The sequence below is a fragment of the Rhinoraja longicauda genome, chromosome 17 (assembly GCF_053455715.1).
Source record: "Rhinoraja longicauda isolate Sanriku21f chromosome 17, sRhiLon1.1, whole genome shotgun sequence".
Lineage (NCBI taxonomy): Eukaryota > Metazoa > Chordata > Chondrichthyes > Rajiformes > Arhynchobatidae > Rhinoraja > Rhinoraja longicauda.
The window spans coordinates 8,927,379-8,954,402 of NC_135969.1; the positions used below are offsets into that span (position 1 = coordinate 8,927,379).

A 27,024-nucleotide genomic window follows, 5' to 3' on the forward strand; every position below is an offset into this window, starting at 1 on the left:
AAAATGTTCAGATAAAGTTGCAAAATGTCATTACAATATCATTTTTTTTCTCAATTTCTAACTGCTCGGCCTAGCCTTGCAAGACTGCTTTATCTGATGCAAATACTAGTTCTGCGGCATGCAGGTCACGATATGGCAGTTAAAATTTATTCAGATTACACAATTTCCAAATCTGAAGGTTTTTTTAAATTGCTGAGTTATTGTTGGATAGATATTAGTAATTTTTAAAAATTGCATATGAGTGTTAAGTAGAGGTGATCTTTTTTTAATAAGGTCGATCTGAGAATTTTGGGTTTTACATTGACAAGTGTCTTTTTTTCTATGAAAATGCAGTTGCCCCTATTACTATTTCCCTCTGTATTGATATTTGAATTGACATCTTTTCACCACAATGAACCTTTTATTTCCATGGTGCATTGTAGACTATGACATTTTAAAAAAATCTACATCATGGGTGATTAAATAACAAGTGTTGCCCCATCAGTCCCCCAAAAAAAGACGAATGAAATCACTGACTAAACAAATGAGTGATGCTTTTGAGAACTGAGTTGACCCTGTCCATGCTTCAGATGTTATGTTGCTGCAGTTGTGGATAAAGTGCCTGCTGCGACTCAATTCTCAAGAGGTTTATATGAGGAGAGTAGGTTTATCCAAAAATACACCATGCAACAGTGATTACAACTTTATTTCGCCTTCAACAACTGTCATAAATTTATTTTGAAAGGCTACACGAAGCATCCAATTATGTACAATAATGAAAAAGTTCTATATTTATTGGAATGACCGTAAAAATCTTGGGCTTGAGGGTAGTGTCAATCAGTTGTTTAGTTCTTCATGCTTGTTAGTGATGGACTAAAAAGGGTTCACAGCAAAGCAAGTAACTGGATTCCTGACAATAATTCTATAAAATTTTATTCGACACCTTTCATGAACTCCAAGAATTCTGCAAAAGAAGAGTGTAAAATATTAAAGTCCAGTTTTCATTTTTTCTTTAAATTTTCAGTGTAGAATCACATTGAATGGTGGTGATGGCTCGAAGGGCCGAATAGCCTACTCCTGCACCTATTGTCTATAGCCATGGAACACAGTAACATACTCTACAGCCCAGCATCTACACTGTCCGTCAGCATCGATCTACACTAATATTTATGGAATAAGAATATAAATTGAAGATGAGAGAGGTAGAGCAGGCAAAATAATAAAAGATCCATCCCACCCCGGCCACCGTCTGTTTGTTCATCTGCCCTCTGGTCAGGTCGATCAAATCCCGAACAAACAGACTTAAGAACAGTTTTTACCCCAGGGCCATACGAGAACTGAACACTACCTTTGCACTAGGCAACACCGTTAAAAAATCTTGTACTTAATATAATTGTATTTATGTATTTATTTGTTTTTGAATTTATTGCATATATGTTTGTACGCACCGTCAGGATTGGCTATTTTTTAATTTCGTTGTACTCGTTGCAATGACAATAAATGAATATTATTATTATTATTATATTATTATTATTATTATTATTATTATTATTTAGCTCAATAAATAGTGCAACCTTCCCTTTGATTCCAAGCCCTCAGTTCTGGAGTTCTTTTCTGAAAAGGGCTGTTTTTTTGTGTTTACAATCCTCGGCCCAGGATAGCTTCAGTTTTCATACTTTCATACTTTTCCTCCATATTTAAGCTTGGATTTTGTGGTCAATGGCAAAGCAATAGCACCCTCTGCTGACCTCTAAGAATATTGCCCACAGAGTTCCAGTGATCTCAGTTGTCTGGATTTCCCCTTAGGGACAGTTGTTGTCGGGAGCCAACTCCAGGGCGCTTCTGATCCTCAAGGACAAAGTTGCCTTCAGCCACCCACATTAAAAATCTTTCCATACTGCAAGGTATTGAGTACCATGTCTAAATTTTAAGTGAACATTTTAAATCATTGTGTCATACAAGTAGTACGAAATGTGTAAAAAAAAAAACTGATGAAGGAACTCAGTGGGTCAGACAGCATCTGTGGATGGAAATAGACAGATGACATTTCAGGATCAGGACCCTTCTTCAGATTGACTGAGGAGAGGGGAGATAGCTGGTAGAAAAATGTGTGGAACAAGAGCTGGCAACTGTTCGGTGGATCCCGGTAAAGAGAGGTTGATCAGCAGATGAGTCATATGGGGTAGAGGAGGGTACATAAAGTAACCTAGGCTGGAGGTGATAAGTGGAGAAAACAAAAGCTTGCAAATGGTGGAATCTGATGGAAGGGGAAGGTCAAGTCAAGTCAATTTTATTTGTATAACACATTTAAAAACAACCCACGTTGACCAAAGTGCTGTACATCAGTTCAGGTACTAAGAACGAACATACAATGGCACACAAACATAACAGCACATACATAAACAGTTCACAGCGCCCCCTCAAAGGGCCTCAAACGCTAGGGAGTAGAAATAGGTTTTGAGCCTGGACTTAAAGGAGTCAATGGAGGGGGCAGTTCTGATAGGGAGAGGGATGCTGTTCCACAGTCTAGGAGCTGCAACCGCAGGTGGGATGGTTTTCCTCAAATTGGAGAGTTCCACATTCATACGGTAGGGTTTGTAGGCTCCCTAAGTGGAATGTGGTGGGGTTCTTCCAGTTTGTGTTTGGCCTCAGTCTCGAGAGTGGAGGAGGCTGCGGACAGACAAATTGGCATGGGAGTGGGAAGGAAAATCGCAGTGTCTTGCAACCGGGAGCTCCAGCTAGCCCTGGTAAAGAGAACACAAATGGTTTGGCAAAGCGGTCGACTAGTCTACGCATGGTCTCACCACTACGAATGCAATGGACGAGGTTGGTGGAGGTGCATGTACTCTGTCTCATCTGGAAGAGATGTTGAGTCCCTGAATAGAGATGAGGGAGGAGGTATAGGGATGGAGAAAGTAGTTCCTGCTGAAAGCAGGCGTTAGGGAGAGAAGATAGGCTGCTGATGAGATCGCATCACAATACATGTTCTGAATTAATCATTGTGCAGATCTGCTTGAATATCAAATCCCTGCCTGGGATGACCCAAGATTCTGGGAAGGAAGCAAAAATGCTGCTTGTTCAAAAATTTGGGAATATTCAGTACAAAATAAATCTAAGGAATTATTTCAGTTGTCAAACAAGTAAAAGCCTGTGTCCTGTAAAGAGATAATTGGTTATGTAACTTACCATCATAATCTATTCTTCCATCACTATTTTTATCACCATCTCGCATTAGCTCTTCAATGTCATCTTCAGTAATACATTCACCTGTTTCCTCCAGCATTATCTTTAATTCATCAATGTCAATGTAACCATCAGCATTTCTGTTAACATATCGGTGAGTATAAGGTCAGACCATATTATTATATGTCACATTGGGTAGCTTACACCCCAGTGGTATGAACATTGACTTCTCTAACTGCAAATAGCCCTTGCATTCCCTCTCTCTCCATCCCCACCCACTTCCCAGTTCTCCCACCAGTCTTACTGTCTCCAACTACATTCTATCCCTGTCCCGCTCACTCCCCTGACATCAGTTTGAAGAAGGGTTTCGACCCAAAACGTCACCCATTCCTTCTCTCCAGGGATGCTGCCTGTCCTGTTGAGTTACTCCAGCATTTTGTGTCTACCTTCGATTTAAACCAGCATCTGCAGTTCTTTCCTGCACTTATTTTCTTAATTGTTTGATTACTTTGTACTGCCATTTTTATGAAAAGATCTTTAAGCTCGTTACCTTTGATTATGTCTTGAGATAAGGTTTGTTTTCAAACTATTTTGAATCAATAATAGAAGTAGTATGTGAGTGAAATCAATACCAATATTCAAGTTATTTATCCTAGTCTCAAGAGAGGAGGAGAGGTTGGGGTGGGGAATAGGTGCCAAAGCTTAACATTAACTCTTATGTTACAAATAAAATTAGTGAAATGTTGTTTAAAATCTTTTTAAATTTTAATAGCGTAACTAAGGTAAACCTTGTTCTATTAGCAAAGGTCACCAAAGTGGCCAGATTTAAGGAGATTAGCAAAAGAAATTGTGATAAGATGAAAGTTTTTTTTTAATACAGTGTGCAATGTGATCCAGAATGCACTGCCTCCAAGGACAGTGGAAGCAAATTCAGCAGAAACTTCCAAAAGAAAATAGCATAGATCTTTGGCATGGGAAATTTATAAGGCCCTTGTGAATGGAATTTAGAAATAAGGCTAATCTGGTAGGTATTTCAAAGATCTGGCACAGGAATGAACAGCCAAACAACGACCATCTCTGCTGTATGATTCCATAATTCAAATTAAACGTGAAAACTATATGTGTAGGAAGGAATGTAAGAATCGCAGAGGGGGAGCAGTGAGAGAAGGGTTCTGACCCGAAATGTTACCCATTCTTTTTCTCCAGAGAAGCTGTCTGACCTGCTGAGTTACTCCAGCACTTTGAGTATCTTTGGTGAAAACTCTATTGCACGTCTGAATGGAAAATCAAAAATCAGCAGCTGCAGGAAAACTAAAATAAAAGGCAGGAAATGCTGGAGACATCTCAGCAGATCAGGCAACATCCACCGGAGAAATGGAAAAAGAATCTTAAAACTTAAGATGTATTATTTCCCCTTCCACAGATGTTACCCGACCTCATTGATTCATAGTCATATAGAGATACACTATAGAAACAGGGCCTTTGGTTCACCAAAGCTGCACTGACCATCAAGCACCCCTTTTTACTCCAATCCTTCCCTCACCCATTTGATTCTCCTCACATTCCCACCAATTATTGAATGTTTTTGTCTTTATTGCAAGTCTGAACGGAAGACGAAGTTCAATGTACAAGCACAAATAAGGAAACGCCACAGTCTGGCACTAGCAGTCATTGTTTACCCAACTACCCCCCCCCCCCCCCCCCCACTGCAGTTTCCTGTGATTTAGAGAACAGCCATTTTCCAGACAATTATCCAGACTGCTCCATTTACTTCCCATCATGTTAGACTGTTGGCAGCTCTAATGCTGCAAACTAAATGTTGAGTTGCTGTACATGGATTATTCCAAGTCGATTCTTGGAAGCACCAGGATGATTTTGGCAATGAGTCTATGAAGACTTTTCATTATGTTGTACATAAAAGATCTCAACACAACAGTTGGTATAATTTATGATCCATTCATTTCTGATGTCTTGTATCACATTCTCAGTTCAACCTGGAGCGAACAAGGCTGGGTTTTGAAGGCACCAAGCATTAATTGCACTTTTGCAAGTCCTTTGACCACTACAATTAATTAAAATCTTGCTCCTCTAACAAGGTGTCTGTGGCCTGTGTGCATAACAACTGCAGGATGTGACAGAGAGATTTGCCTTTGTCCCAGCACTAAGTGTTGACACTATTCCACTGAAGTCAATAGAACAGAAAGGAAAGCAATGATTATAACTGACAATATTCTCACACCCATATAGCATTGCAAACGGAGGCAAATTTATCCTTTGTGTCTCTAAACAATTAGACGGAAGAATTGTTAATGAACAATACAGATTGACCCAGGAAGTGTTCAAATATTTAATTTCATTTCCAACTAGGGGTGCAGAAAGTGAAATCAACAAAGAGGAATGGAGAAGAATTAAATTAAGAGAGAGGTGATGGGAGAAGGAGAAAAGTGCCACGGACAGTTAGTATTTTTAATATTTTTCAATCATAATTAAAATCTAAAGAAATGTGACATCAGAGAAGTTTATTTTCATTACTACAGGGTGAGTCAGAGGACATTAAAATAATTAAGATTTAGTTAGCTATGTTTAAAACTTACCGACAATGAAATTGACAGTTGTATGCATTGACATTACAATTGTAAAATAAATTGTAAGGACGTTTTTCAACTGAATGTTATTTTGTGCATTAGTACTTCATATTTCTTAATGTTTCACTCAAGCGCACATTTTGGTGGAATGGAGGATTACAGTCCATAATTTCTGTTTACAAAGATAGAAATTAACTGACTTGCATGTTAATCCACTGGTAGTTTGCCAATTATTTCTAAAATGCATAATGAGTATCCCTTTTCACCGAACCAGCTGGTTTTAAATGAATGAAAATCTATAGATTACTTTCTGTTGATTTTAAATGATTTTGTGAACAGCATTTTCATTTTATTACCTAAGTTAATAATTGCACATAGGAGTGAGGAAAGGAAAACCCAGGAAAGCAAAAGGGAGTTTACATGTATATTTCAAGCCAAGAATACTTACTTATCAAACATTCGAAACAGGTCTGCCAGTTCTTCTTCTGATTTCCCTTTACTATCATCTTTCATACATCTCACCATCATGACCAAGAACTCATCAAAGTCAACAGTACCACTGCCTAAATGAAAAACAAAAATTGGAAATATTTTCAATTAACGTATTGAAGAAAAAAAATAAAGGCTACAAAATACATTATTACTGCTTCATTAAAAAGTGAAATTTACAACTAAAAATGAACAGTATCAATTTGCTACTTTGCATTGAATACTTACCCTGTTCCCAAGCATATTAAAATAACATATTTACAAGAAGTATTTTAACTCAGTGATACCTTCAACACACAGATAACAGAATTATTTTTTTCCCAATTTGGCTCAAAGCAATAGCTGAAGATGTCGATAGATAGGTAAAACAATAAGCTGTTAAAAAAAGTAAGACACTATGGAATAATTGATGTGCTGAAGTTTATAATAATAATAATAATAATAATAATAATGCATTTTATATATATATAGCGCTTTTCATATACTCAAAGACGCTTTACAGAGATTTAGAGAACATAGGGAAATGAATAAATAGATAAATAAGTAAATAAGTAAACGAACAGAGAAAGGAGACAGAAGGTGAGGTGACCTTCAGTGGTTGAAGGCAGTACTGAACAGGTGGGACTTCAGCGATGTTTTGAATGTGGTGAGTGTGGAGGAGTCTCTAACGGTTTGGGGTAGTGAGTTCCATAGGGTGGGAGCAGCGATGGAGAAAGTCCTGTCCCCCCAGGATCTGAGTTTGGTCCGGATGTGGGGGGATAGGAGATTGGCAGCAAGCAGAGCGGAGGGTGCAGGTGGGAGTGTGCCTGTGGAGGAGGTCGGTCAGGTAGGATGGGGCCAGGTTATGGAGGGCTTTGTAGGTTATGAGGAGGATTTTGTACTGGATTCTCTGGGGGATGGGGAGCCAGTGGAGTTTGTAAAGGACGGGGGTGATATGGTCACGGATCGGGGTGTGGGTGAGTAGACGGGCAGCGGAGTTTTGAATGTATTGAAGTTTAATGAATAAAAACTTTCATATTTTTAGGCAATGTTTTTAATTTTTCCAATTGAGTTTTTAGGAGATATGTTGAGTTAATTCCAGTGCAGTATGATTACTGAGCTAAGAACAGATTTTGAGTGTGCAAGGTTGGAATTGTGAATTTGTGAGTTTATCAATGGAGTACAACATTACTTCCATCCCATCTGGTGAAAATTACTTAACCTTACGGGTACTTCATGGTGGGGTTGGGGCAAGGCCAGTGTTGCAGTGCTAATTTTTTAGATGCCGGAGCTGTCACTGGGTGCCGGAGTGGTGCTCCGGTGAGCTCCAGCAGCACTGGGCAAGGCTAGTGGGTGAGTTGCAGATTACTTAGGGTGAAAATATACCACTTTCTTAAAAACAAAATAGGCTACACACCTTGAGATAAAGATCCCATTCTTTGTTATTATTGAATAAAGCCACTGGAAATCAATTTCTGCACATTGTGGTTGCAAAGGGCGGGAATGTGATTCTAAGGCACCGTGGTCAAAGAGATTATCAGAAAGTTGGCATATGTAAACAAAGTTCATTTGATCACAAGACTAAGTGGTTGCAGAACTGCCTGCAGATTTTTGTGGGCCTGTACTCATTTTTTTTAAGAAACTAGTTAAAGTAGTTAAAGATGGAAAAAAGTTAGCAAACAAATAACTGAATATCATACTTAAGCTTTTTAACATCTTGACTTGAATAGGTCGATGCTTCTGCAGAGCAACCTCATAATAATGCAGGTTACATTGAAAAAGATTACTGTTCGTTCATGAGTGAAAAATCTCACTTCTGACCTTATCTTTAAGGGAGGAGCTTTCATGAAGCGCATGCTGATGCTGTCTATACTGTCCTGAGACACTCCTGCAACATTTATGAAACTGAGATCACTGGTCTCTATGAACCACCACATCTTCTATTAGTTAAGAGGTAGATTATGTCTATATACAGCAAGACCCGGACAATATCATGTCAGGGTGTTGGTGGGTAGTAGTAGTTAGTAACCATCGATCACCCACATACTTCCATGTTATCCCATTTTCACATCCTGCACTCTCGGTGCAATTCATAGAACCCAATTAACCTGCAAACCTGCACTTCTTTGGAACGTGGGAGAAAACCGGAACACTCAGAGAGAACCCACAGGTCACAGGGAGAACGTACAAACTCTATACAAACAGCATCTGAGTTCAGGTTTGTACCAGGGTCTCTGGCGCTGTATGGCAGCAACTCTACCGCTGTGCCAATGTGCCACCCCAGTCGTTCCCAACACAAGCACACAAATAGTCTGTTCCAGGTTGGACCAACCTCAGGGGGCACTTACAGTATCCATTAAATGGAGAACACCTGTGGAGGATGAATACAAATTATATAATTCATGTTTATAATTTATCTAAAATGTTTTAAAATATTTCAATATGTTTTGTACAATACTAAATGCTCAAAAGTCATAAAGCCATACAGGCCCATTGTTTCAACTTGCCCATGCTGACCAGGATACCCCATCTATGCTCGTCCCCTGGGATCATGTTTGGCTCACATACCACTAAACCTATCCTATCCATGTACGTGGTCCAAATGTCTTTTAAATGCTGTTATAGTACCTGCCTCAGTGATCTCCTCTGGTAGCTTATTCCATATACCCACTACTCTCTGTGTGAAAAGGTTGCCCCTCAGATTCCTATTAAATCTTTCCCCTTCACCTTAAATCTATGTCCTCTGCTTAATGATTCCCGAACACTGGGTAAATGTCTATGTGAATTCAACCAGTCTGTTTTCCTTATGATCTTAGACACCTCTATAAAATCACCCCTCAGCCTCCTGTACTCCAAGGAATGAGCCTTGCCAAACCTCTCCGGATAACTCGGGCTCTCAATTCCTGACACCATCCTTGTAAATCTCTGCACTCTCTCGAACTTAACAACACCCTTTCTATAGCAGGGCGACCAAAACTGAATACAATGCTTCAAATGTGGCCTCACCAACAATTTGTACAACTGCATCCCAACGTTTATACTCAGTAGAGAGACACAAAATGCAGGAGTAACTCAGCATCTCTGCAGGAGAGAAGGAATAGGTGACGTTTTGAATCGAGACCCTTCTACAGACATACTCAGTACCAATCAGTACCCTGATGGCCAATGTACCGAACGCCTTTTTGGCCACCCTGTCTACCAGTGATGCCACTTCCAGGGAACTATCTACCTGCACTCCTAGATTCCTCTGCTCTACAACATTCCCCAGCCCCCGGCCATTCACTGTGAAGGCCCTGCCCTGGTTTGACTTCCCAAAATGCACCACACGCTTGTCTGCATTAAACTCATTAACCATTCCTCAGCCTACTTGCTCAGATGAGCAAGATCTTGCTAGAATTTTTGATAACCATCTTCACTATCTATGATACTATCCACTTTAGTGTCATCTGAAAACTTACTAATCATGCCTTGCACATTCGCATCCATATCACTTATATAAACCACAAACAACAATGGGCCCAGCACTGTTCCCGGAGGTACCCCACTAGGCATAGGCCTCCAGTCTGAAAAACAATCTTCCACCATCATCCTCTGGTTCCTTCCATGAAGTCAATTCTCCATCCAGTCAACTAACTCTTCCTGGATCCCATACGATCTAACCCTCTGGAGCGGCCTGCCATGCGGGACCTCATCAAATGCCAACAAAGCTAATAACCACTGAATTTGGTTAGTCAGGCTAACCCACACATGGAAATATAGCAGCTCAGATTTTGTAGGAAAATGTCGCTATACATGTTCAAAACAGATAATGTTCCCGCAAGTAACTTTGAGTAATTTTGTATTTATTTGAATCTAGTTTAAAAAAAAAAAATCATGCAGAATGATCAATATAGTTCAAATTGATAAATATTTTGATTTTTTAGTTTAACAATATTTATTGGAATTTTGTGTAACTCCATAACTCAACGGAAATGCCATCTCATTCTCTTTACTTATTTCAGCGGAATGCTGTTCAGACCATTAAACACTTGCATTTTATAGATGTGATATTTTACACTAAGAATTGCTGGTAAACACCTGATTTGTTAACAGATCAAGACTCTCTCAAGATTATTCTGGAGAAGATTGAAACGAGTAATGCTCTGTGGGGGAATTAGGAAATTACTGCAGAAACAAGGAACTGCTGGTTTACAACAAATTACACAACGTGCCAGAGCACCTCAGCGGGTCAGGCAACATCTCTGGAGAACATGGATAGGTGACGTTTCGGATGGGGACTCTTCTTCAGACTGATTGTATGGAGAAGGGAGGGAAAGAAAGCTATGAGGGGTGAGGAGCAGGACAAAGCATGGCAGCCAAGGTGGGGTTTAGATAGGCAGAAGGTTGGACAAAGGCCAGAGATTTAAAAAAAGACTGAAGGATTGAAGAGTTGTAAATTGTAAAGCCAGAGGACGGATTGGAGGTGGAGGTGCGGAGAAGAGATAGGTTCGAGTCTAGGTGGGACACTGGGGGGGTGGGGTTAGGGGTTTGTTAGGTACCTAAAATTGGAGAATTCACTGTTTATATCATTGGGTTGTAAACTACATAAGTGGAATATGAGGTGCTGTTTCTCCAGTTTGCGTGTGGACTCACTAAGGCAATAGCTTCCAAAAAGGTCAGTGAATGGGAAGGGGAGTTAAAATGGTTTGCAACCGGGAGATCCCGTCGGCCTTGGTGGACCAAGCGCAATCGGCGAAATGGTTGCCGTGTCCATGCTTGGCTCACTGCACTTACATTCTGGTATTTTATTTTAAGCAATGCAGATGCAAACTCAGCAAGTTAGTTTTAATTTCATGCAACATTGATAGTGAACATTGATTGCTTTGAATGACTCTTAACTACAAGATGAATAACTTCATATTGTTCCTCAGTCATTTATGCCTTCGTCTGACATGGGATTTCAATTTGTGTGTACATTTTGACAGTTATCTTGCAAGTAAAAGTCCTGGAAAGGGTACAGGTTTTGGATAAATATATTTTTAGGGGCAGCATAAACTTTTCTTCCAGAAACTTTGCAGGTTACACACCAAAGCTCTGAATTAGTTTATTTTATTTTATTTTTTATTTTTTTAAATGAGCACCCAAAGGGTGATTATCCATTGCTTTTTCTTCTCCAAGATGAATACCTGGGCATTCTCATGGAGGTTAAGCTGAGATGAGAAATGTACCACGTTGAAATTGGTGATTGTGGATGATCAGCCATGATCACAATGAATGGCGGTGCTGGCTAGAAGGGCCAAATGGCCTGCTCCTGCACCTATTTTCTATGTTCTATGTTTCTATGAAACCAGCACCGAGGTTTTAGATGGAATACACCCCAATGTTCATGAGGCCAACAGTTCAAATGTCTGTTGTTCCAAAAGCAAATAATACTTTGTTATAATTCACAAAAAGGATGTAATTGAATCCTAAATGCTTATAAAGGATACAAATATGCTCCTCGATAAGTATTAGGATGCAGGTTGAGTACGGCATTGTTTTAAATTTATATCGTACACATTAAATTTAATGTGTAGGAAGGAACTGCAGATGGTGGTTTACACCGAAGATAGACACAAAATGCTGGAGTAACTCGGTGGGACATGCAGCATCTCTGGATAGAAGGAATGGGTGACGTTTCGGGTCGAGACCCTTCTTCAGACTCTAAGATTTAACATGTTTACGGTGCCAAATAATTCTAACAGATGATACAACAATAATTCACATCTGTACCATCTTCATCCACTTCATCAATCATCTCCTGCAGCTCCTCCGGTGTGGGGTTCTGACCCAACATGCGCATCACTTTACCCAGCTCCTTGGTGCTAATGCACCCATCTTCAGCATCCTGCACGAAAATATCAAACGCTGCCCTGAATTCTGGAGAAAAAAAACAAGAAATACCTCAGTTCCAGCAAATTTAACCAAATTCTTCAAATTGCTCTTAATTTTCTAAAATGATTTATGGCTCCTTACCATTCTTCTGCTCTTCGGTCAGCTGCTCGACCTGTAGTGAAAAGACACAATGAGTTCCACAAACCACTACTAAAGCAAAAACTGAAAGCTAAATGCTTCACTCCATCATCTACCGAGACTCTCAGGCATGTCTTTGTCAAGTCCATATTCAACATTTTTTAATTCACAAAATGCTGGAGTAACTCAGCAGGTCAGGCAGCATCTCAGGAGAGAAGGAATGGGTGACATTTCGGGTCGAGACCCTTCTTCAGACTGATGTCAGGGGGGTGGGACAAAGGAAGGATATAGGTGGAGACAGGAAGACAGTGGGAGATCTGGAAAGGGAGAGGGAAAGAGAGGGACAGAGGAACTATCTAAAGTTAATAACACAAAAAAATGTCCTCCGCCTAGCAGAGCTGGTTCTTACCCTTAACAACACAAAAAACAACTTTAGATAGTTCCTCTGTCCCTCTCTTCCCCTCCCCCTTCCCAGATCTCCCACTGTCTTCCTGTCTCCACCTATATCCTTCCTTTGACATCAGTCTAAAGAAGGGTCTCGACCTGAAACGTCACCCATTCCTTCTCTCCTGAGATACTGCCTGACCTGCTGAGTTACTCCAGCATTTTGTGAATAAATACCTTCGATTTGTACCAGCATCTGCAGTTATTTTCTAACACAACATTTTTTAATGGTCTCCTGTTTATTCTTCTTAATCACACTGTCTATAGATTTCAGCTCATGTAAAGTTCAATTGCACTTGACACAAGCTAATCATCAGACAACTTTACCCATGATAACTTACATTGAACCCAGGTCCAACAATCTCAAATTTTAAAATCTTGTATGTGGCTTCCCTTTGTATGTCATTTCCTCCAGTTCTGCCACCCTCCAGTAATTTTATGATCTTCCATCTTTAGATTTTTGTGTATCCCAGCTTTTGTTCCAGCACTGGCAGCCTAACCTCCAACTGTCTAGACCTCTAAAGCATCTGGAGCATTATCTGTAAACAATCACTAAGAAAGAACATTTTAAGGAGGTCCTATCTAGAAGAAGTAGGGTACGTCAGAGTCTCTGGACACAAATAAGGTTAAGCAGCCTTTAATGAACAATGAATAGGCCTCATTTCTCTGACTGAAACCTGTGTTATTGTACACGGCCAGCGCGAGTCGTTGGGCTCATTAGAAAAGAGCAATTTTTTGCAAGTTATGTCAGAATGATGTGGAAAATTTGGATTAAGTATCCAGAGGTTTTCTACTGACACTCTGAGTATCGCTTCTCTTAGCAGTTAGGTTTTTGTAAGAAAAACATTTACACCAAAACGGTACTATGCAGAGAACTGGAAATTATTTCTTAGCTAGACACATAATGCTGAAGTAACTCAGTGGGACAGGCAGCTAGATAGAAAGAATGGGTGACGTTTCGAGTCGAGACCCTTCCTACTACATTATTTCTTAGCTGTTCTAAGTTAGCCTAGGAGATGTTCAAATAGTGGAGCAAATTTTAACAAATGATGCTGCATTCAATTGGAATTGTTAACTCTCCACATAAAACATCTCTTTGATATGTACACAATTAGACCAAAATATGAATCGCAACCAAAAATGTCAAGATTCTCACCAACAACTTCAATTAATCCTTTCATCAAATTGTAATTAGACAATTAATTCTGTGCATATTGCTCTGTTTAATTGAAACAACATTTGTAAATAGTGGATCAAAGCAAATTACATTTGAGAGTTGTGGCTGTACTGTATGGAGATTGCTTTTGCATTATTCCATGTTAGATAATGAAACATTGCAAAACAAAGCACATTGCCATCTAGTGCATGTTCAAAGGGAAATTGGAACCTTGAAGAAGCAAAACATATGTTTAACACTGAAGTAGTTAATGTGCATGTATTTGAAAGCCTTTACCATTATGCAAGTAGCATTCTCACAAAATCTTGAGATAGTGCTACCATGACTTTGCACATGAAACCTGAGTGGACACGTTAGAGGCAGGAAACATGTTCCCAATGTTGGGGGAGTCCAGAACCAGGAGCCACAGTTTAAGAATAAGGGGTAGGCCATTTAGAACGGAGATGAGGAAAAACTTTTTCAGTCAGACAGTTGTAAATCTGTGGAATTCTCTGCCTCAGAAGGCAGTGGAGGCCAATTCTCTGAATGCATTCAAGAGAGAGCTAGATAGAGCTCTTAAGGATAGCGGAGTCAGGGGGTATGGGGAGAAGGCAGGAACAGGATACTGATTGAGAATGATCAGCCATGATCACATTGAATGGTGGTGCTGGCTCGAAGGGCCGAATGGCCTACTCCTGCACCTATTGTCTATTGAAAGTAAAAACCTTGGTTTGTATGCTATCCAGGCAAATCACACAATATGTAAGTACCGTCAGGTAATGCAAGAGAGAAGAAACTGAATGCAGAATATAGTGTTACAGCTACAGAGGAAGTGCAGATAAAAACAGTGCTAGAGACACAATGAGGTAGATAGGAGCGGTAGAGTTGCTGCTTTACAGCGAATGCAGCGCCGGAGACTCAGGTTCGATCCTGACTACGGGTGCTGTACTGTAAGGAGTTTGTACGTTCTCCCCGTGACCTGCGTGGGTTTTCTCCGAGATCTTCGGTTTCCTCCCACACTCCAAAGACGTACAGGTTTGTAGGTTAATTGGCTGGGTAAATGTAAAAAATTGTCCCTAGTGGGTGTAGGATAGTGTTAATGTACGGGGATCGCTGGGCGGCACGGACTTGGTGGGCCGAAAAGGCCTGTTTCCGGCTGTATATATATGATATGATATGATGATATGATATTAGGTATTCAACCTTAGTGTATGAAAGGCTGTGCAAGAGTCTGATAACAGTGGGAAAGAGTCTGATGGTAAGCACTTTCAAGCTGTCGAACCTTCCATCTGACAGGATTGGTGAAGGGTGAGACATTAGTATGTGAGAAACACACATAAACTCACATGACAAAGATATGACAGATGAACTGAATACATTTTTGTGTCAGTCTTCACAGTGGAAGAGACCAGCAACATGCCAGAAATTCAAGGGAGTCACACGATAGAAGTGAGTGCAGCTGCTATTACTGAAAATAAGGTGCTTCGCAAGTTGTAAGGTCTGAAGGTGGATAGGTCACCTGAACCAGATGGAGTGCATCCTAGTTCTGAAAGAGGTAGATTTGGAGATTTGAGATTTGGAGGCATTATTAGTGATCTTTCAAGAAACAATTGAGTCAGGAATGGTTCCAGAGGATTGTTAAATCACAAATGTAACTCGAGTGTTTAAGAAGGGAGCAAGGCAAAAGAAAGGAAATTATAGGCTGGTTGGTCTGACTTTGGTGGTTGGTAAAACTTTAATGTCCTTTATTAAGGATGAGGTTTTGGGGTACTTGGAAGCACATGATAAAATAGGCTGAAATCAGCATGGTTTAGTTAAGGGGAGATCTTGCTGGACAAATCTGTTGGAATTCTTAGAGGGAGTAACAAGCAGGATAGACAAAGGGGAGTTTGTGGATGTTATTTACTTGAATTTTCACAAGGCCTTTGATAAGGTGCCGCACACGGGGCTACTAAACAAGAAAAGAGCCCATGGTATTAGAGGCAAGGTACCAGCATGGATAGAAGATTGACTGACTGACTGACAGAATAAAGGTAGTCTTTTCTGGTTGGCTGCTGGTGGATAGTAGTGTTTCGCAAGGGTTGGTGTTAGGTCTGCTACTTTTCACATTATATGTTAATGATCTGGGTGATGGAATTGACAGCTTTGTGGCCAAGTTTGTAGATGATACGAAGACAGGTGGACGGGCAGGGAGTGTTGAGGAAACAGGGAGTCTGCAGAAGGACCAAGACAGGTTGGGAGAGTGGGCAAAGAAGTTGCAAATGGAATACAGTGTAGCAAAGTGTATGGTCATGCACTTTAGTAGAAGAAATAAAGGTGTACACTATATTATAAATGTGGAGGGGATTCAGCAGTCAGAGGTGGAAAGGAACTTGGAATTTCTGGTGCAGGATTCCCAAAAGGTTAATTTGCAGGTTTAGTCGATAGTAAGGAAGGTAAATACAATATTATCATTCATTTCATAAAAGCAAGGATGTAATGCTGAGGTTTTACAAGGCGCTGGTCAGTTCACATTTGGAATATTGGGAGTAGTTGTGGGCCCCATACCTGAGGAAGGATGTACTAGTGTTGGAGAAGGTCCAAAGGAGGTTTAATGATCCCTGGGTAACGTATTGGGTTAACATATGGTGGGCTTTTGATGGCTGTGGGCCTGTACTTACTGGAGTTTATAAGGATGAGGGGAGGGGAGATTTCATTGAAATTTACCAAATAATGAAAGGCCTAGATAGAGTGAATATGGAGAGGATGTTTCCAGTATTGGGAGAGTCTATGACGAGAGGGCACAGCCTCAGAATAAAACGTTGTACCTTTAGAATGGAGATGAGGAGGAATTTCTTTAGTTAGAGAGTGGTGAATCTGTGGAATTCATTGCCACAGATTGCTGTGGAGGCCAAGTCATTGGGTATTTTTAAAGTGGACGTTGATAGGCTCTTGATTGGTAAGGGCACCAAAGGTTATGTGAGAAGGTGGGAGAATGGGGTTGGGAAGGCAAACTGGATCAGCCATGATTGAATGTAGGCGTAGACTTGATTGGCCGAATGGCCTAATAGTCAATAGTCCTATGACACATGACACATTTCTAGAGACTTTCCCTGCACAATTTTCTTTCCAAGCATCGCATGCCTGCACTTTGATCCATGTTCTCTGTACAGCACTTGAAGATAATGAGTAAGGATTTGCAGGCTTTGTGTTTATTTACTTTGCTGCTGTGGGCTTAGTTACATACTCAGTTATGTACATGGAACATAGAACAGTACAGCCCTTTAGCCCACAATATCCGTGCCGAACATGATGTCAAGTTAAATTAATCTCCTCTACCTGCATATGATCCATTTCCCTCCATTCCTTGCATACACACGTGCCTTTCTAAAAGCCTCTTAAATTGCTGTACACTTACTCACTCACAGAAATACTTCCTAGGTAAGAAATTAATACCAATTTCATCCACTGGTAAACATCTGTGAGAGGAATGTGACACTTAATAACCAAAGCCATTCTGCAAGATTTATTAAAACAACAATAAATGTACTTTATATTCTGAGACTGAATCCATCCTCAGCAGTGATAGTAATGGGTATTGCAGATTGCATTAGAAATTAAAAGATTCTTTATTGGAAAGCATCAACTGTGTATTAAAACACATTTTCATTTATCACACATTCTCATTCATATCCCTTCTATGTCCCGACTTCACAGCATACAGAACAAATAGCCTACATGGAATTTATTTTTAACTTTGCACTCTTGATGGGGATCCTCAGCTGTCAGCAACGTGCCAGAAATACAAGCATGTGCTGCGGCTGATTTTCTAAACAACATTTAAGACAGGTAGGAAATCAAGCACTGATATGGTCAACATATTTATCACCTGCTAAAACGTGACGTTATCTCCTCTGCCTGCACATGATTGACATACCTCTATTCCCCACACACCTCTGGTGTTTTCATTTTCTCTATTTCATTTCCACCTTATTTATCACTCCAGTTCATTGTGTTTCTCTTGAGTCAAATTGTCAACTGTCTCTGTTTTCTCTAATTCATTTATGAAATGTGGATATCACTGACTTGTCCACATTTGAGGTGGTGAATTTATCGTCAATCCATAATTGAGTGGTTACTGGTGAGCGGGCTGCAGTTGGTCTGATAAAGATTCACTTGCAATGTAATTAGTGAGGAATTTGAGGATTTCCAGCAAGTGACAATGAAGCAATGCAGATATGTTTTAATGCAGGATTAAAGAGGAACATACTTGATAAGCTTCCAATGCTGTCTTTGTCTTATTCGATAGGGGAAGTTTTGGATTTGGTGAAGAAGTCTTAATGAATTGCTGTAGTGTATTTTGTAGACTGTAACACTGCAGCCACATCTCGTGAATCTGGACAGGGTGAATGCTTAAAATGGTGCATAGAACGTCATTCTAATGGACTGTGTTGTATTTGTTGTATTTATAATTACTGTAAGTACACTGTTTACTCTGTGAGCTTCATGTGGACAATGACTTTCATAGGGCCCTGGTGTATATGAAATAAACTAATCTAAATGGCTTTTGCCCTTACTCATGGCTTCTGTAGGTAATCTCAGGAACAAATGCACATTCTTTCCACCACTCTAAGATCCTAACTGTTTTAAAGCTTCTGGATTATTTTATATAGGGGCAGAGACCTATCCCTTCAACCACTTCACAACTACCAAATAATCCCAAACGTCACCTCACATCAGTCTGAAGAAGGGTTTCGACCCGAAAAGTCACCCATTCCTTCTCTCCAGAGATGCTGCCTGACCCGCTGAGTTACTCCAACATTTTGTGATACCTTCTCTGGAGAGAAGGAATGGGTAACGTTTCGGGTCGAGACCAAATAATCCAAGTTATTTATTAGCATAGCCCAGATTTGCATGTTTATTTTTTATTCTTAAATTAGTATGTTAGCAACTGCTGCATATTTACCCTTGGATGGCGCTTGTCACATAAATCACAAGAAAAAAATAGTTGCAACACATTGCAATATATTGTCAGCAGGAAACAAAATGAACGCTGCAAGATATTAGAATGTCTGGTCACGTTTTCACCTTCATTTAACCTTCAGTGAAACTCCGAGCACACGGAGGAGGGGGGTGTGTGGGGGGGGGGGGCAGGGGCAGCTGTTGCATTTGTTAGGCAGCACATCTAAGTCAGGATGCTTTAGGCATGAATGGGTTCCTGACACGAAACTAGTTCCTTTAAAGTCCTGTTCGCATGTGGCCTTGGTAATACTACTCCTTGTTATTTTTAACAGTGTAAAAGACAAGACAACTGTTGAGGAGAACGAAGGCAAATACTACGGATAGTTTGCTTTTGTTCCAAGCCTTTGATTGACATGCACATATATCCTTGAAATCTTTGTCTGGGTATTTGGGTCCCTTGTGGCCGTAGGGGAAGTTATCGACAAGATAACCGCCTCCGCACAACCCAAAATTAGCCTTCATCCAGAGGCAACATCTCCTCGCATTCCTTCGTGGCGACGTCTAAGGACTACAACCAAAGAGCATCTCGAATTAATGAATTATAAACTCCACTAAATTAAAGTGTAAAGGTTTTGTATTTACACGGATCAGCAATAAATCGAACGCAATAGACTTTCACAATTCCGGCTAACGTTTTTGAATGAATTCCTCCAATCCTTTCTTACTTTTCTTCGTTTCAGAATGCTTTATAAGTAAGCGAGATGATTTTGCAACAAAGGTCAACTGAGGGCACAAAATGTAGAGCCACCTGCTGATTGTTTTATATTCCCAACTGGAACAAGGCAACGCCGAGGCTGGAAATCATTCACACTTTACGCTTGGATATATCATCACTTTATTAATGCTACGAGGCTGTAGCTGCTCGTAAATTATAGTTCTTCAATCAATGAATCCAAATTTTAAAGACAGACACAAAGTGCTGAGCAACTCAGCGGGTCAGGCAGCATCTGTGGGAAAAAAAGGATAGGTGACATTTCGGGTCGGTCCCCTTCTTTAGACTCAAATATTCTCCAAATATTAACCCATATTGGGCAACTTTTTAAATATGACATGTAGAGACTGGAAAGGTCTGAAACCCTTGGAGAATGGGTTGGTAAGTTCCTGCCATCCTTTGCAATGTGATCAAGAGGGAACAACTACTGATGTTTTTATCTTTGATTGTTTTTGACATATTAAATCTAAAATTTGAATATCAAATTACATCGTGAATTGGGCAAATACTAGTTTCACAAAATGCTCGTAAACAATTGTTTTAAATCAGTTACAACAATTAAAAAATGTTAAAACCAATGTAATTTTAAACATTTTAGGTTATTGCGGTATTTCAATTGAGAGGATTGTTTATAAACCGTAGCCTTATCACACAAACTTATTCTCTGCGACACGTCTGACCCGCTAATAAATTTAAATTCTGCCCAAAAATAAGCAAGCTGGTCATAAATCACATTTTGTATCTTTTCCTCACAAGGATTCTCCATCAAACGATTTGTTGTCCAGGGCTGGAGTAAATTGATAGCAAATTAAAGAAACTGTACACTCACCGCCGCTTTGTAAATATCTTCCATGGTCGAGGATGGATGCAGCGCTGTGGATGGACGGAGAGGCAATAGTCCCGCACCATCTTTTATAGGAGGTCCGAATTCCACGATGACCACACGCCAGGCTTTCCATTCAAACCCAGCAGCGCTGACGACCTGCCAGATACCAATCGAATGCCACAAGCGGCAGAGCAGCAACGCTAATGTCTGGACATAATTAAACTGGCATCTTGGCCTTTCACCTCCCCTTGCCCACCATGCATATTTCACTGGAGGCAATGCAAGGTGCTGCAACCTTAAAAGTCCTGCTAAAGTTTTACTGACGATTGGGTGCAAGAGAAAGCTATTTTCAAAATATTCGGGGTCATAATGGAATGCATTTGAGCTGAAGAGATGAGACTCATTTTATTTAGTGCTGCCTTGTGATTAAAATAGGATTATGATGTCTCAAAATTCAGAGGTTAGAGGTTTTGTTATATAATGCTACTGAATAAAATAGTCACTTAATTATAAATACACAGTTTATTTTTTGTTTGGTAAATGTGGCTATTGGCAATGAAAATGTAATTTTAGGGTTAATGTCAATTACATTTTTTTTGCAAAAATGAAGTTTGGTTTGGAATCTAATGGATCAATTGTTGCACCGTTCATGTCAACTGGATGTGTAAGAAGGAACTGCAGATGCTGGGTTAAACCCAAGATAGACACAAAATGCTGGAGTAACTCAGCGGGACAGTCAGCATCTCTGGAGAGAAGGAATGGGTGACGTTTTGGGTCGTGACCGTTTTTCAGTCAGGGGAGGGGGAGATACAGAGATAAGGTCCAGGAGTGAGAAGAGACATCAAAGGGGGTGGTGATCAAGGAAAATGTAGAACAGATCATTGTTAGCTAGGAGAAGGTGACAACAAAGCAAACGGAAATAAAATGTAATCAGGAACTGTCAGACTGGTCGGGGAACTGGGAAGGGGTAGGTATGGAGAGAGAGAACTGGTCTGGATTGAGGTAGTTGAGGAGGTAGTTGAGGCTGGGACTATTCCAACATTTAAGAAACAGACAGGTACATGGATAAGACAAGTTTGGAGGGATATGGACCAAACGCAGGCATCTGGGACATGTTGGCCAGTGTAGGCAAGTTGGGCCAAAGGGCCTGTTTCCACACTGTATCACTCTATGATTCTATGACTCTACACGTGACAATAATAAACCTAAATCTCACTGTGCTGGACACCTGGTTTCAAACCGGACCTGGGGTATTGTCTGTGTGGAGTTTACATATTCTCCATGTGATCACATGGATTTCTCCAGTGCTCTAGTTTCCTCCCACATGCCAAAGATGTGCAGGTTGGTAGGTTAGATGCTAGCTGTAAATTACCCCGAGTGGGGGAGGAGTGGAATCTTCGGGGAGTGTATAAGAACATTGGCAGAATAAAAAAATAGGATTGATATAGAATTAGTGCAAATGGTTGTATGTGGGTGGCGTGGACTTTATGGCCTGAGGTATCTGTTCTGGGCCATAAGCCAGAGGAAGCTTTCAACATTATGTAAAGAATAGATTATCTTGGTTCTTTTAAAACAAATACCATCTCTTTTATTTCACAGAGAAGCGATTATTGGAAGAGGACAAATAACAATATTATTAGGTAGGAGCACGGGAGAGTAAATTGGGAGCAGCCGTTATTGGGTAAGTCTATATCTGAAATGTGGGGTGTAGACACTAGGAATTGCAGACACTAGGAATTGCAGTCTGAAGAAGGGTCTCGACCCGAAACGTCGCCCATTCCTTCTCTCCTGAGATGCTGCCTGACCTGCTGAGTTACTCCAGCATTTTGTGAATAAATACCTTCGATTTGTACCAGCATCTGCAGTTATTTTCTAACACTAGGAATTGCAGATGCTGGAATCTTGCATAGGACACAACGTGCTGAACAGGCAGCAACTAGCGGGTCAGGTAGCATTCCTGGAGAGCATGGAGAGGTGATGTTTTCGGATCAGGTCTCTTCAGACTGAGATGTGACAGGTGACATGTCGGAATCATTTGGGAAGCAAAGGGACCAATAATGGGAGATATTGACACAAAGTGCACACAGACATAAAGGTGACTGGTTCACAACAAATATAAACATGCATGTATGTGAATCCACACTCATACCCATGCATAGATAGGTATTACACCCCTAGCAATTTGAGTCTTGCTGAGACACATTTAAAGATGGTTATTATCGTTGGATGTCAACCATCACTGCCCCGGTATGTCACTGTAGAAGTTTCTCAGAGCAATGTTTTAGTTATCGAATGATACAGCACAGAAACAGACCCTTCATCCAACTCAACAATGCTGACCAAGATGCCCCATCTAACCCATTTTCCTACATTTGGCCCATGTCCCTCTAAACCTTTCAAAAATATGTACCTGTCCCAATGTCCTTTAAATGTTGTTATTGTGTCTGCCTTAACTACTTCCTCTGGCAGCCTGTTCCAAATACCCACCTACCTTTGTGTGAAAAAAAAACCCTGAGGTATACCTCTAAAGGATCACCTCTCAGCATCCTGCGCTCCAAAGAAAGTTCTAGCTTGCCCAACCTTTTGTTGTAGCTCAGGCCCTGGAGTCCTGTCAACATCCTCGTAAATCTTCCCTGCACTCTTTCCAACTTAATGACATCTTTCCTATAGTAGTTGATCAAACCTAAACACAATACTGAACCTGGTGCAACCGCACCAACATCTTATATAACTGTAACATAACGTTTGGCAGAATTTGTTGTATTGTTTATCCATTGAATATTTATTTACACATTGCTGTAACTCTATGGGCTTATGTATTTATCACTAATCAAGTCATTTAATCATTTCAAAATAATTTATAATAATGGCAGAATATTTGGACTTGTTAGGGGTGCATAAATTGGCTATATTCCAGCATGAATGATTAATTGGCATTTATAGTGATGGGAATAGTGCGTTGATTGCAAAGCTATACCAGCAAAAGAAATAAGTTCCACTAGTTAAATATTTAACAAAACTAGTAATTAAAGGAGTGGCAAAAAAACTAGAATGTAGAACATAGCACATTTCAGCACAGCAATAGGCCCTTCTGCCCACTATGTCTATGCCAAACATGATGCCAAGATAAACCTATAGTTCTCTTCTGCCTGTTCTAAAGACTGCCATTTCCCTCCATATCCATGTGCTTTTCTAAAAGCCTCTTAAATGCCATTATCTGATCTGATCTGCCTCTGTCATGACCACTGGCTGCATGTTCCAGGCACCCATCATCCTCTGTGTAAAAAAAAACCTGCCCGTACATTTCCTTTAAACTTTGCTTCTCTCACTTAGGGAAGCAATTTAAAGGAAGCATACAAGCAAAAGCTTTTTTTCTGAAGAAAAGGAAGCATTTCAGATTAAACTGTGATTTACAATTAATCACAGTAGAATATTTTACATCTCAGAAATATCCTTTGTAATTGTATGAGTATTACCTACATTATATTTGGTTTATCTGTTAAAGCATCTGTCATTTCGAAAAGAAGCTTCAAAATCTTTAGGCTCTTCCTTTCACAGGAAACACGAGTATTTCCTGAATTTTTATATTACAGGTTATAAATAATTCAACTTGATTGTTTCATAAAGTCCATTATGTATTACAAAAAGCAGAGATAACAACTAATGTAAAATATTACAATCTCCAGGTTCAGTAAAACATTGGAAAATATCACAAATTTGTGCAGGTGCATTTGCACAAAGATTTTGATCTGTAAGAGTTGTGAAAATATGTCTTCAAAATATTCTGCTGTGATTCACTGCAGACTGAGTGATAAAATCAGGTGTGATAATAAGATGTGCACACTTGATTTTGTTTTTTGGTTTCTGCTGATTTAGTCAAGCTCATCTGGAAAGCATGTGGGTCAGGGATGAGCCTACATTATTCCAGTTCCCAATGACCAGGAAGGCTAAAGTACCTTTGAAAAAATCCAGACCCCATAATTGTCCATTCCTTCATCAGATCTCATTTCAGCCTTCTGTTCCCTAAAGAAAATAATTATATTCTCTCTAATCATATCTTTTTAACATGTCCCTAATTCCAGGAACCATTTCTCATAATTTTTTTCTGAGTCCTCCCTATAGTGAAATGACCAGAATTTAACATTGTTTCTTGAAGTTCAGCACAACCAGTTATGGATCAAGTAATTTATCAAACAGCAGTGTTCCTTATCATAATGGTATACCAACAGTGCTAATAGGAAGAGAATTCCTGGATTTTGACCCAATCAAGGTGAAGGAATGCTGATGGTCTATGAGATCAGAGAGAAAATTGCAGGTAGTGGCTTTCCAATATGCCTTCCGTGATGGACAGTGACCTCCATGTGTCACTGGTGAAGAGAGTGAACACTGTATGTTGGTGGATGCAGTGAGAATTAGTTACCTGCATTGTCTTAGATGGTATCAGACTTGTTGAGTTTATATGTCGCTGTACTCACTGAGCCAAGTGGACAATATCCCATCATAGTCTTGATTTTTGTCATTTTATGTGAGAGAGAGACAGAGAGAGAGAGAAAGGGAGAGGAAGAGGGGGAGAGAGGGGGAGGGAGAGGGAAGGAGAGGGAAGGGGAGGGGAGGGGGAGGGGAAGGAGGGAAGGGGGAGAGAAAGGGGAAGGGGAAGGGAAAGGGGAAGGGGAGGCAGAAGAGGAGGGGGAGGGGAATGGGGAGAAAAAAAATCCTTTGAAAGTCTGGAGATTTCATTAACCACAGATTACAATCTTTTAATTTAGTCTCAGCCAACGAGTTAGCATTGCTGGCCCTGTTACGTTTCTGATCAATGATAGGACTCAAGATGTTGATGATAGCAGACTGGCAGCTGAATGTCAAGAGTTGATATTGCAGTATCTTCTGGTCAATGTCCAGCCTTTATGTAACCCCATTATCACGTACCAATGCATGCCTGTATGTTGTCCAGGTCTTGCTTCATATGAGTACATTCTGTGCCACTACATGTGGACTTTGAATGGAACTGAACATTGTTTATACTAACCATCTATTATCAATGCAGAGATTTTAAAAAATACTGGCAGAGATTTCCCAGGAAGTTGCCTGGAACAGAGGCCTGTAATTATAAAGAGAGATTAAATATGCCGTGTTTATTCTCACTAGAACGCAGGAGGCTGCGGAGTAACTTTATGGAGGTCTATTTCTGTGCTGCATGATTTTATGACTATGATTCTACACACACAGGATAATAAGGCCATATAGAAAAAAATGTACATACAAATCAGTTTCACTTCCAAACTGCAGAAATTGAATTGAAACCATGTCAAGCTTCCAACAGACTTCAGTTTGACTACATACAGTGTATTGTGAACAATTCTGGCTTTAATAAGACATTAAATCACTGGAGATGATGTCAATGGATTAACCAGAATGATACCAGAACCAGACAGATATGCATATTAAGAGAATGAATGCATGGTAGGAATCTTTCTTTGAGAAAATGGGACGAACAAACAGAGGATTCAAGATTATAATGACAAAACTCTGTAATAGAGTAGAAAAAGAGGTACAAACAAATTAAATACATAATTTAAGGGAGTCACAAGAAATGAAGCCCACTGTCATAAAGAACAGTTTAGGTAAATAGATTTGATGCATATGTTTTCCCATTTCTCCAAACAATCATTTCAAAATATTCATAACACAACACTAGTTTGGCAATGCACTTTCCCAACTCTCAACTCTCAATCAGGTTGACAGGATCTTTATTCCCATAAAATTTTACCAAATTGTTAGCTTTGATTCTTGCATTTTGGTTAATGTTTGGCCAACATTCATAAGGATCACGGAAGTGAAACATTAACATTTATAAAATGTATTTCACTACCTTAAATAAAATTAAAATACTGCTGTTGCTGTAAGTCTAAAAATAGAAAATGCAGAAACACACCGCATCTGGCAGTAACAGTCGATCTCCAGATATTGCATCAGCTGCTGAATGCCTGCAGCATTTTCTGGTTCTATTACACATCCTCGTCCCAAAGTACTTCATTGGTGTATCTGAGTGCAGTCATGGTGAAGTAGAATTGCAACTGCAAATTTGCACTCAGCAAGTTCCCACATGCAAACAGAGAGATTAGTTTAATCATGGCAGCATGTTTGGCACTGACTTTGTGGAGGGAAGGGCCTGTTCCTGTGCTGTACTGTTCCATGTACCCGGTGTCATTTACTCCACTTCAGCATGGAATGAGAATCTGCCCTGTCCTGGATCACAGTTGTGAAGGGGCCACGCACCTTAATTTTGAGATCTGCAGGTTAGTCAATTGTGTCACACTGCCTCCACTTTGGTCCAATGTGTTCAGAGTATTGCTCCTGTGGAACTTTGCCTGGAAGAGATGAAGAGAGGTATTGGTGGAATGGGGTGGTGTGGAGTTTTTATCCAGATTGTCAGGGTATTGTATTGTATTGTGTAACACCAACTTTGTGTTAAATTGAATAGATTTAGGACAGATCGAGTGTCTTGAAACTGGATATCTCTGAGGTTCATTAGCAGCAGCAGAATTGTAGATCATTACAATGTGTAACTTGGTGGCCTGGCTTTGTTACAATCAAGCCAGGGTACCAATCCTGATTTAATGAGAGGACAAATGCCTACTGTGTGTCACATTTTGTACCATTCTGACTATGTACAGGCCAA

General features: G+C 40.1%; 1 protein-coding gene across 1 annotated transcript; it reads right to left on the minus strand.

The window, feature by feature from the left end:
- Nucleotides 1-786: 786 nt before the first annotated feature.
- LOC144601598 (troponin C, slow skeletal and cardiac muscles) lies at nucleotides 787-26,319 on the minus strand. The gene is made up of 6 exons (XM_078413807.1): nucleotides 26,215-26,319; nucleotides 12,210-12,240; nucleotides 11,967-12,113; nucleotides 6,196-6,310; nucleotides 3,166-3,302; nucleotides 787-943 (listed from the first exon to the last, which is right to left on the minus strand). Exons 3-6 carry the CDS (start codon nucleotides 12,034-12,036, stop codon nucleotides 912-914), a joined length of 354 nt encoding a protein of 117 aa, XP_078269933.1. The 5' UTR covers nucleotides 12,037-12,113; nucleotides 12,210-12,240; nucleotides 26,215-26,319; the 3' UTR covers nucleotides 787-911.
- Between the last annotated feature and the right edge of the window lie 705 nt (nucleotides 26,320-27,024).

What these genes read in the sequence shown, in the direction of transcription:
- LOC144601598 (XM_078413807.1), bottom strand. Translation starts at nt 12,036, where the DNA reads ATGCGCATGTTGGGTCAGAACCCCACACCGGAGGAGCTGCAGGAGATG. An exon ending in TGATGAAGTGGATGAAGATG is followed by an intron (nt 6,311 to 11,966) that starts GTACAGATGTGA and finishes TTTTTCATTTAG; the next exon opens with GCAGTGGTACTGTTGACTTT. An exon ending in CTGTTTCGAATGTTTGATAA is followed by an intron (nt 3,303 to 6,195) that starts GTAAGTATTCTT and finishes ATATGTTAACAG; the next exon opens with AAATGCTGATGGTTACATTG.